General features: G+C 32.0%; 1 protein-coding gene and 1 pseudogene across 2 annotated transcripts in view; one reads left to right on the forward strand and one right to left on the reverse strand.

Annotated features, from left to right (window-relative positions):
* The window catches only part of LOC144545471 (ribulose bisphosphate carboxylase large chain-like), a 3,017-nt gene extending 2,261 nt beyond the window's left edge, over positions 1 to 756 (reverse strand). The window contains exon 1 of the mRNA XM_078294043.1: positions 726 to 756. Within this exon, the coding sequence (XP_078150169.1) occupies positions 726 to 756 (31 nt within the window). The remainder of the gene's footprint in view (positions 1 to 725) is intronic.
* Positions 757 to 5,895: 5,139 nt separating this feature from the next.
* Positions 5,896 to 6,833, forward strand: LOC144545536 (dehydrodolichyl diphosphate synthase CPT3 pseudogene; annotated as a pseudogene). Its single transcript, XR_013508538.1, has one exon. The product of XR_013508538.1 is annotated as a dehydrodolichyl diphosphate synthase CPT3 pseudogene (transcript).
* Positions 6,834 to 12,680: the final 5,847 nt, after the last annotated feature.

The following is a 12,680-nucleotide window of genomic DNA, read 5'->3' on the forward strand; positions in this document are numbered from 1 at the left end:
GGCAATGTTATAAAATGTAGTTTTTGCAGCCGTATATACAGCCACATATGCATTTGTGGCCTTCGACCACATAAAATCCAACTATACGGATTACCACATACGGATTAATTATGCGGATTTTAGTTAAGGGATTCAGAAAAATTCAAAATCCATTACCACAACGAAAAATATGAAGAACTCTGAATCCTGAACCCATTAACTGAGTCGCGGATCCGTTCGTTAACTTTTCCAGCGCCTCCCCAGATGTTTTATAAGCCCTCCAGCGCTTTGAAAATTGTATTTTGATACTGTGGGACTAAGTGCAGAAATAATAACCGGATGGGTTTGAGCTGTGGCTAAATTGATTTCATGCAGGGAACTGTCAAATGGGCTGGATGCTTGAAAAATGAGAGAATATTTTTAAAATATAATGAGCTCTCAGCTGAGCTATTGGATTGTGCTCTTGAAGCATTTTAATTCTTTAATTTCTTTAAATTTATTTCGTCTATTCTCCAACTTTTATATGATTGGAGACATTTATTTATTTATTTTTATTTCCTAACTTAAATATTTGAAGATATTATTTTTTTTATATTTATGGAATTATATATAATTATTTGCGACGGAAAAAACACATTTATGTCGGTAGACCCTCACGACTAGTCACTTTTTACTCTGGCGAATACTATTTCATTGTTGTTCACATATATAATTCTGCATTAAAATCTTCATATACAGCCGCATACCGTATAAGCTGTATGCAGTGGCCTTCTGCATACCACATGACAATCGTATTTTATAACACTGGTTGTTAGAGGGTCTCAAGTGCAAAATTTAATAGTTGCAGGACTTTTGAGCTTTTGAATTTAACACTGGTTGTTAGAGGGTCTCAAGTGCAAAATTTAATGGAATTGGGCTGGTTGTTTTGGAGCCAGTTCAGAAATAAAAAAAGTACAGAATATATAACGGCCTGTGTCTAGAACTTAAGTTCTGAATTTTGAACTTGATTTGAACTTTGATTATTGGACTTGATTAATGATTATTAAAACATTTGAACGGGACCAAAAAAGAAAGCTAAATCTAGAATAATCAAGCTTGAAATATAACAGTTTTTGAGAAATAAATGTTCAACAATAACATTGTAAAATGAAACATGATTAGTTTTGGATTGCTAAAATAAAATCTCCAAACAAAAAAAAAAAATTAAACAAAAAAAAAATGTCACCCAACAAAATATACTGATTTGATTATGTTATTTTGACATAAACGAAGATCCGGCGGGAGCTGAATAATTATAAACTTCCTAGGCATCTGGCTGCAATGAATTGTCACTTAATTACTACGTGCTTTACGAGATCAGGTGCTGGATTATGGGATTAGTTTAGATTTTCATTTTTGAGAAATTAATCGTTTTCGTTTTATATATTAAACAAGATAAGGATTAAAATGCACCATTGGTTTTGTGCCCCAACTATATCCCACGTCTCTATCTCCGTTTACAAAGTTCAAACAGTCGATCCGAACCGTTCATCTTGTTCTACATATTAAAATGTGCTTAGAGACCAAATTTTATATTTTTTTGGAATTTTTATACTATATTTTTAGATAGGTACAAAATCACTGCATCTGGACCATACAAAAACAGTGATTTTGTACCTATCTAAATAAATAGTAAACAAATTTCAAAAAATATAAAATTTGGTCTCTAAGCATATTTTAATATGTAGAACAAGATGAACGGTTTGGATCGACTGTTTGAACTTTGTAAACGGAGATAGAGACGTGAGGTATGATTGAAGCACAAAACCAATGGTGCATTTTAACCCTACTCATTAAACAATTGTACATTTGTTTGTATTATATGAACTGTTGCATTATATGTAAATCTGATGATCTAATATTTTGGTATGATATATCAGTTTGTTTGTTTGCCCTCTTTTAAATAAGTAATCACTAATATAGAATAAGTGATTGTACACGGACATAAACAGGCGAGCTACATGGATTTCCTGCCGCGTGGAATGCGACAGTGTAGAAATCCCTGAATATTTACACACGGATATTTACCCGTGTGCGATTATTGAGACCTACACGGATTATTACATAAATAGCAGTGTACAATTCTTTAACAGTGACACTCTCCATAACCGAGCTACACGGATTATTACATAAAAAATTGTGTACGATTACTATTCTACACGGACATTTACCTTAATGTCCATGTACGATTACTTTTTCTACACTGATATTTAGCTAAATGTCCGTGTAGCTCTCTTATTTTTTTTTATGTATTAATTTTTTTTAATATTTTTTTAATGTTTAAACACCTTTCTACACGGATATTTAGCTAAATGTCCGATTAGCTCTCTTATTTTTTTATTTATTAATTTTTTTAATATTTTTTTAATGTTTAAAAACCTTTCTACACGGATATTTAGATAAATGTCCGTGTAGCTCTTTTTTTATTTATTAATTTTTTTTTAATTTTTTTTAATGTTTAAAAGGCTTTCTACACAGACATTTAGATAAATTAAGTTTTTCATACTTACTAAATAAATTAATATAATTTTAATAATAAAATTAGGGATGGACTAAGGTACTTTATAAAGCATGAGCCCCCTTGTTTTATGTCCTTATCCTTGATTTTAAATTTCAAATAGTCAATTCAAACCGCCGAACATGATCTCCATATTAAAATGTACATGGAGACCAAATTTTATATATATTTTATAAATTATTTACTATTGTTTAAGAGTATTTGAATATCATTGTTTTATTGAATATTCTCGACCATAAAAAAAATAATTCTTAACGAATAGTAAAAAAATTATAAAAATATAAATTTGATCTTCAAGAATATTTTAATATAGATATCATGAGTGATTCAAATTAGCTGTTTGGACCGTGCAATCTCCGTGGAAAAGTGTAAAGCACCAAATTACCTATGCTTTATAAAGCACCAAATTAGCCCATCCCATAAAATTATATAGTTATATGTATAAATAAAAAAAAATAATATATTATTTTATAGAGTAAAGATGTTATTCCCTTGAATCTGTCCTCTATCTGTCCCCCTAACAACCTTCATTTTTTGTTCTCTCACGTGGTCAAAACCCACCATCTTCAATCTTCTCTTAGAAAGAAAAAAAAATTAAACACAACTCAAAACTCACCCTGTTCTTCTCCTCTACTGCTCACCACCATCTACCCACGCCGACAGTTGTGATGGCGGTCGAGATCCGGCGAGGAGAGCGTGGTGCACCGTCGAGATCCGGCGAGGAGAGCGTGGTGCACCGTCGAGATTCGGCGGGGAGAGCATGGTGCACCATTTGAGGGGGTCAATGCTAGCCCAACAAAGGTTGTCACAGTGGAACATATGAATATTTTATTAGTTAGATATGAATACTTTATTTGTTAGATATGCATACTTCATGTTAGATATAAATATTTCTTGGAAGAGGTGGGATAAGAGAGACGAATCTGACTTTTGAATGTTGAATTGTATAAATTATTTCGAACATGTATGAATACTTCATTTGTTAGATATGAATACTTCGTTTGTTAGATATGCATTCATGTTATTAGATATGAATATTTCTTAGAAGAGGTGTTCAAGAAGAAGGGTCTGACTTTGAATTGTATAAATTATTTCAAACATGTATGAATACTTCATTGGTTAGGTATGAATACTTTATTTGTTATACATGCATGAAGAAGGGTCTAACTTTGAATTTTGAATTGTATAAATTATTTCAAACATGTATGAATACTTCGTAATCGTCAGTATGAATACTTCATTTGTTTAGATATGAATACTTTTTTAGTTAGATATGAATAATATATAGATTTGTTGTAGTGGTGTCCAATCTTGACAAATGTCATTTTCAGGCGGTTGCGGTCCCCAATCCAGGCTGTCACAAGACGTCAACGGTCCCCCTGGTCGTTACTGGTCCCCTCCAGCTTGTGTTTACATATGATGAATGGTTCTGATAATAAGTATGAATACTATACATTCGTAGGTATGAATACTATACGTTTTGACTATTAACTCAGAGTATAAATACCCCCATATCAGATGTTGGAGTCAGTTAGTGGTCCTCTGTTAAAAGTTGTTTGTCTTTTAATGCGAGGGACGTTTAGGGGACTGATATGGGGGTACTGTTAGTCGTTCCCTATTTTATATTTATTAATTATCCTAAATGATGATGGGTACTTAGTAGCTTTCACACATATATAAGTTAACAAATATTTTTTCTTATCTATATACTTATGTTTGATACACTAATTAAAAAAAGAGTGATGCTTCTATGGACATAAGGACCTATTTGTAAAATGGACATATTTTTATTTTCAAAGTTCAAACAGTCGATCCGAACCGTTCATCTTGTTCTCCATATTAATATGTGCTTGGAGACCAAATTTTACATTTTTCTGAATTTGTTTACTATTTATTAAGATGGGTACAAAAAATATCAAATTCAGACCATTGAATTTTGTACCCATCTTAATAAATAGTAAAAAAATTCAGAAAAATGTAAAATTTGGTCTCCAAACACATATTAATATGGAGAACAAGATGAAAGGTTCGGATCGACTCTTTGAACTTTGAAAATAAAAATATATTCATTTTACAAATAGGTCATTATGTCCATAGAAGCCTTTGCCTTAAAAAAAAAATCTTATTCATACATGCTTTACTGTACTGTAGGGGACGGACAAACAGATGAAAGGGTATCTAGACCCCTACTTTCCTACAGTCCTGCTGGATCTGAATTCTCTGAAGACACTGTAATTCAATTCAATTTCACAGGCAGCCTGTCTTCCATCTACCTACAATCTTTTTATCAGACATATATAACATTGAATCTCTGTTCTTCCTCTCTTTTCCTCCATCTCTCAAATTAATACTCCTGCTCTAAGGCGCTTCCTATATTGATAGAAAAATCACGGCAGGTAACTACATACAAATCACGGCAAAGCACTCTCTCTCTCTCTCTCTCTATCTATCTATGTATCTATCTCTAAGAATAGTGTTCTCAATATTTGTTGGGAGGAAAACACAAATTACAAAGAAATTTGATCATTTGCAAAGCAAGAGTTATTTTTTCTCTAACACACAAAAAAAAAAACCTAACCAGGGTCTGTCCTTGTATCCTTGGTGGATGCAAGCAAGAGTTACTGTTTTATTCGATCTAAAGGTTTTTTTTTTGTTCGGTTACCTTGGATTCTCTGTGGTTCGGACAAACTTTGGGTTTTAAAAAAAAAGTTACCTTCCAATTATTTGCTTTGGTTGCCACAGAATATTCCTAGTAGTTATATTAAAATAAACTTTGGATACTTTGGCTCTGTAAAAATTCTACTGATCTTTGTATGCATCCAAAAACAAATATACTATTTTCTTTCTCTATATTATTTTATTATATAGGAATTGGTGTGTGTGGACACCGAGTTGCTCTGCAGTGGTACGTAGTACTGTGGGTTTGTACTTATGAGATGTAGTGTTTTTGAAAATGGACCATCTCCATTAATTTAACCAAGGCATGAATGAAGAATTCAGCCTTTCAGCTTTTCATAACCCTAGAATGAAGACTATCTTGCACTTGCAAGTAATCAGTGATTGTTGTATGCTGTTTTTTGCCACTAGATGAAGGGTGAAGGATCTCTGTATAAGAGGTTTAATCAAGAAAAAGCCCAGAAAAATTTCTAATGAATAATCAAGATTAACTGGAATTATCTAATTGCAACTATGCTTTCTACTTAATGGAAATTTCTTTATATATTATTGGAAATTGACAAAATGACAGCCCATGTTGAAATTCATTTATAATAACTACAGAAGTTTTCAAAATAACTCAAATTACATTTTTTTTCAGTCATATATATCTATTAAAAGTCTCTTTTGCATAATGTAGGTTTCTTGCTTGCGTTCTCTCCAGATGGCGATGTATGGCAAAAGCATGATATCTATAGTCATTCTACTCGTCTCTTTTATGATACGCAAATGCCTCTTTTCTATCCTCTCCATGGGCCCAATACCAGCCCATGTTGCATTCATAATGGACGGTAACCGCCGATACGCAAAGAGATATGCCGTGCACCAAGACAGTACCGACTCAGGTACTGGTCACCAGGCCGGATATAAATCCCTCATATCAACCGTCCAATACTGCTTCGAAATGGGCGTGAAACATGCAACAGTTTATGCTTTTAGCATAGACAATTTCAGGCGGGACCCACAAGAGGTTCAGGCATTAATGGATTTGATAAAAGATAAAATTGACAAACTGTTGATGGAAGAGAGTTTGTTGAAGAAATTTGATGCTAGGATCAACTTTCGGGGTAATTTGGAGCTTCTTACTGACCCGGTACGTTTATCCGCAAAAAGGGCAATGGATATGACCGTACACAACAAGGGACCAGTGCTCTCGGTTTGTGTGGCCTACACCTCAACCGATGAGATGACACATGCAATAGAGGCATCGGTGAAAGAGAAGAGAGAGAATGTTCAAATTGATGTATGTGATCTGGACCGAAACATGTACACGGCTGGTTGTGTGGAACCTGACATCATTATACGGACTTCAGGCGAGACCCGTTTAAGTAACTTCCTTCTGTGGCAATCAGATTTCACCCACTTGCAGAATCCAAAGCCGTATTGGCCCGAGTTCTCTCTAAGACACCTTGTTTGCGCTGTGCTCGAGTATCAAAAGGTTAATGGGTATTTAAAAAAGTGGAAGGGGGAAACCGAGAAGAACAAATAAGACTCTTATATTGTTTAAATTATTGTATTGTTATTGTGTTATGAGTGTTTTCAGTGAATTTACCAGTGTTGAGGTTTGATGATCTGAAGTTTATTTTTTTATATAAACCTAAATAATGCAACATAAATAAACAAATGAAACAGAATTTTGAGAGGTTTCTCCCAAATTATTGTATCATTATTGTGTTATGAGTGTTGTCCGCAAAAATATTGAAGCAGCTCGCACGAATCATGAAGCGAATCAGATGGTTCTGAGTGGGCATCGGACCGATTTGAGTCTGATGTCCATCGGACATGCCCCGCATATAATTCAAAATAGTTAGCAGGCTCATGGCCTATCCAATTATAAAACAAGTCATTAGCATGCATGTAAAGAAGAAACAAATATCGGCTCAACATCTCTGGTTAATTTGAATTTACCATTATTCAATTTCAGTTAATAACAGCAAACTAGTAGCAGCACTGGTTTAGTACTACATAGAGCTGTACCACTGGTTTGATATGATGTTTGTACGATGTTAGCTTCATTCATGACTGAACATTAGTATTTTCGAGTAGTTTGCATGTGCTAGATATCTGTAGATGATATGAATTTTTGAGTGTCCTGTACTTCTGCTATTACATGAGTGTGTAAGGACTTGTTTGCAAAAAAATACAACTATTGGTGAAACCAACTACATATATTAATGTTCCAATATTTGTTGGCATTCATCTCACGTTTAAATATAATAGTACTGAAGATCAAGATATTTTACCAAGGCGCATTTGTTTAAGCCAAGTATAGTAATGTTTAGCAAACTGCCCAGAAAAAGCCAAAAAGGTTATGAGGCCTCGTAACATGTGTCCATCTATCGTCTGGATATTTTTAATTTTAAATTATTAATAGAGTGAGTAGAACTACCGACATTTTTAGTTTTACTCCATTAAAAAATTATTTTAATAATAATAACCAAAGTTTAGTAATAATTTTAAAAATACCTCACCCGTGGAATTTTTTCACGGGTTGGAATTTTAATTCCAATTTTTTTTTTTATAAAACAGAAATTTGTTTTTATTTTTTATTTTTTGTATTGAAATATTAGAAATGTTGGATATATTTCTTTGAAAATAAATGGAATACAATATAATTTAATTTATTAGAAAGACTGTAACAAATAACCCGGATCAATATTTTTTAGACCGGATTTTTCACGGCTGTAAGAAAAATTAATATATTTCTTTATGTGTTATTGGAAAAAAATAAAAATGCTTAGATTCTGAGTTATTGATCCCGGTTCAAAAGTCACTTCTATGTAATCTAGAAAATATTGTGATCCTTCTAGGACATTTAATTTATAAAAAGTTGTATCTATTTTGAGAATTCTTTTTGAATAATAATTATTAAATAACTTAAATTTTTTGTTTTTTTTTTCAAAAATAGATACAACATTCGTAGCTGCAACATGCTTTAATGGGAACTCACTGAATATAGAAGCAAATAAGTTAGGTTTAATGGCAACATTCGTAGCTAGAACTACATGTCAAATATCAAAGCAAATAAGTTAGGTTTTTTGCTTTTCTAATTTGAGTAGTTCACATATTTTAATGGGAACTCACTCAATATAGAATAAGAAGCTTATTAATTAGGTCAATATTTGTTTATTCAGCTTCTAATTATGAATTTTTATTAGTAAAATATGCCTACAGGGTTATTAAATTAAAAGATAAAAGAAAGTTAATATGCTACAACACAGAGAAACAAAAGTTGAATCTAATTAAATAGAAGTCCTAGTATTTGAAATTATATTATAAAGAATATATGTCACATTGACATTTGAGTATTAATTAAGGGACTAAGGGTAATCTTCATGTAATCAATGGAAAGTTTATGCTTCCTCTCATAATTAGAAATTTAATTAGTGCAGAAAATAATTGAGCCCAAGAAGATAGTGCATCGGTTAATTAATATTCTTCATTAATAGCTGGTCATTGTTGAGGATTAATTAGGGGTAAAAAGGAAATACAAACAAAAATATTCTCTGATCTGCTCTCCAAATTAAGAATATGACGTTTCAAAAACAGTCTAAGACACTTGAGAAATTTGTAAAAAAAATCCATCAGCATAATAAAATAAATATGCGAAAGTTGTCTTACATGCTTTTTCAAGCCAAAAGTTCACAAATTAAAAGTTACAATACACCACCCATACTTATTAGGTACTTATTCAGGAAACACATAATAAAACATATCCTTTCAAATTAAACTAAAACAAATGGTCCTTCAACTACCCGTTTGAGTTAGAGAAACTCCAATCTTTCTAGTCCAAAGGACAACTTTCACATATATCATATCACCATACTGGTCCACCAAAGTAAATAAAGCACAACGCCATTTTTTCTTGAAATAAAGAACAACTATGAAGCACCAAAAACTGACCACAAATAAAAGGGAGAGTTTTTTTTTTTCAGATCCTAATTCTAAAAAAAAAAAAAAAAAAACTTTTAGGGTCGGTTATTTTTAACAACTGATCCTAAAAGTTTTTTTTTTTTTTTTAGAATTAGGTTCGGTTGTTTAGAGAGAACCGATCCTGATAGTATCAGGATCGGTTCTAAGCTAATAACCGATCCTAATATATGATAATTAGGATTGGTTCTTAGCTTAGAACCGATCCTGATACTATCAGTATCGGTTTTTAGAGAGAACCGATCCTAATGCTTATGTAGCGCTAGGGTTTATTTTCGTTTCACGCCTCTGTACTTATCCAAAATATTTGAGTCTCAACTCATCCCTTTATTTTCGTTTCGCGCCTCTGTACTTAGCCAAAATATTTGAGTCTCAACTCATCCCTCTCTCTCTCTCTCTCTCTCTCCCTCTCCTCCGTGTCTCTCTCTTTCTCTATCTCCGTCTCTCCCTCTCCTTCGTGTTTCTCTCTCTGTCTTCGTCCCTCCCTCTCAAAGTCGCTCTCCCTCTCGCCTCACCCTCTCTGCTCAGTAAGCTTTACTATTAATTTTAGGTTTATTAACAAAGTGGATTTGCATGTGATTTAAGAGCTTTGATGTTAATTTTGTCTTCCATTTGCAAATTTTATTTTGAACGTTACCTTGTTGGTATTTTTTCAGGCTTGCAAATTGAAGTTAGGGGATTTCAATGGTGCTCTATTAGATACTGATTTTGCAATTCGTGAGAGGGAGGGTCATGCTAAATGCTAAGGCTTATTTTCGACAAGGACAGGTTCTGAAATTTATTTGATATTGTGTTTTTGGTGCCAAAATTATGGAATTTTTTCAAGGGTCGTCCGAGAAATTCACTTTGATGATTTGTTTTCTTTTTTTCTGGTGTTATCTTCTTGTAGGGATAAGCAGTGATGACTAATTCACTCTGCTCTTTAGCGATGCAAAATTTAATTTTTGTTGATAGAGAGTTCACATTTTGGTTATTTCTAAAGCTTTACTTTAGGTAAACTTTGCATGAACATGAATTTTTTGTAATAATTTAAGATATGTATGATATTTAATTTAGGATGTGTATATGATATTTGATTATTGCTTCTTACTGTGCAAACAAAAAAAAATTTAGGATGCTAGCCAGCAATATATATATGAAAGCTGGTCAAATAAATAAAAATATTTTTTTTAGCTTCAATAAAACATCAAGATCGGTTATTTTAAACAACCGATCCAGATTACTACTATTAGGATCAGTTGTTTAAAATAACCGATCCTAATTCTAAAAAAAAAAATTAGGATCGGTTGTTTAAAATAACCGATCCTAATTTTTTTTTTTTTAGAATTAGGATCGGTTATTTTAAACAACCGATCCAGATTACTACTATTAGGATCGGTTGTTTAAAATAACTGATCCTAAAAGTTTTTTTTTTTGAATTAGGATCGGTTATATTAAACAACCGATCATAATAGTTACTATTTGGATCGGTTGTTTAAACAACCGATCCAGATTATTGTAGTATCAGTATCGCCTTCATCAGGATCGGTTGTATTCCGATACCAATATGCGTATATAACCGATCTTGATTCCATATTTTCCACTAGTGTGCCTATCTCCCCATTTATTCTGCTAATAATTTTCATTTATCCCTGCATTAAATTATACTGTCATTTAATAACTATCCCCGCATTAATTATGCTGTCATCTAATTACAATCTCCGCATTAATTATACTGTCCTTTAATAACAATCCCCGCATTAATTATGTTGTCATCTAATAACAATCCCCACTAATAAATGCTTATCTGTTTATTGGTGTTTAAGAAAGTATTTATCATTATTTCTGACAAGTATTTATTATAATGTCTGAGAAGTATTTATCATTGTCTCTGACATGATAATACTTTGATTTGATTAAACATTACTTATTAATAAGTTCAAGAACAAAATTCAAGAAAATATTTATCATTGTTTCTGATAAGTATTTATCATTGATTCTGAGAAGTATTTATCATTGTCTTTGACATACATATGTTTTACTGAAAATTGCAATTATGTCTGAGAAGTATTTATCCATGTAACACAAAATATTTATCATTATAACTGAAAAGTATTTATCATTGATGTTTTACTGAAAGTTGCAAAGTATTTATCCATGTAACATAAATTATTTATCATTATGTGTGACAAGTATTTATCATTGATGTTTTACTGAATATTGCAATTATGTCTGAAAAATATTTATCCATGTAACATAAAATATTTATCATTGGGTGAGGAGATTGTTTATTTAATGGTCCCCAGTTGTGCGGGAACAATCCAGAAAAAAAAAATGAAATTTTATGCGGGGATAACTGACAAATATTTATGAGGGATTGTTTATTTAATGGTCCCCAGTTGTGCGGGGACGATAAAAAAAAAGGAAATTTTGTGCGGGGACAACTGATGGATTGATTTATTATTTCATAAATAGAGATCATTGTAGAGGGATTAATACTTTGCAAATTTAATTATGGTACGTTTGGATGAGAGCTAGAATAGCTAGAATAGCAAAATATGAGAATAGTAAATAAGAATAGAGAAAAATTAGTGCTATTCGGAATAGTAAAAATGTTGTTTGGATTATACATTTGAAATAGTGAATAGTTGTAACCGATAAATAATAGTATTAACAAGGTGCTAATTAAGATGAAATATAAGCAAGTGAGATCTTAAACGAATTGTTACAACGTGGAGATAACATAAAGTAGTGTCAATTTTGTTATTTTGGGAGTGTGTTGACGAAAATCCGATAAAGAATCATTTTTTCCTCTCACTTCACATTTTCGAATAATAGTTATTGCAACATTTACAAGAAATAGAGAATAACATGTATTCTGACTATTCTGAATAGAAAAAATATTGTTTGGATGCACATTGCTATTCCAAATAGCCGCTATTCTAAAATAGCCTCTATTCTTGACACATCCAAACATACCATATTATTTAGATTACCATTTTTTCCACAATATAATATATACTAACTCAAATACAAAGTTTATGGACTATTTTATTAACAATTCAAGTCAGCAAATTGGGATCAATCGAGCTAGCTGTGCAGCATTATATTCTCTGCAATTGTGCATTATATTGAGAGGAGAGCATGCAATTTTAAATTTGTAATGTTACACAACAGCAAATTTCATTAGAAGTACGCACGCAATTTAATTATTATTATCAATCAAGACAGACTTTCATATCACTAGTGGAAAAACAGAAATCAGGATCGGCCTATCTGGATCGGTTATATGGACACCCGATCCTAATAAGTATCTGAATCGGTTTATTTAAAAAAACCGATCCTAAAAACTATTCAGATCGGTTTTTAGTAACAACCGATCCTAGTTTATTACTATTAGGATCAGTTTTTTGTGGAAACGGATCCTGATACTATCAGGATCGGTTTTATTTTAGAACCGATCCTAATAGTTCAATCATTTGGATCAGTTTTTAGTAAAAACCGATCCTGATAGTATCAG

The sequence above is a fragment of the Carex rostrata genome, chromosome 28 (assembly GCF_964058835.1).
Source record: "Carex rostrata chromosome 28, lpCarRost1.2, whole genome shotgun sequence".
In the NCBI taxonomy this organism is placed as follows: domain Eukaryota; kingdom Viridiplantae; phylum Streptophyta; class Magnoliopsida; order Poales; family Cyperaceae; genus Carex; species Carex rostrata.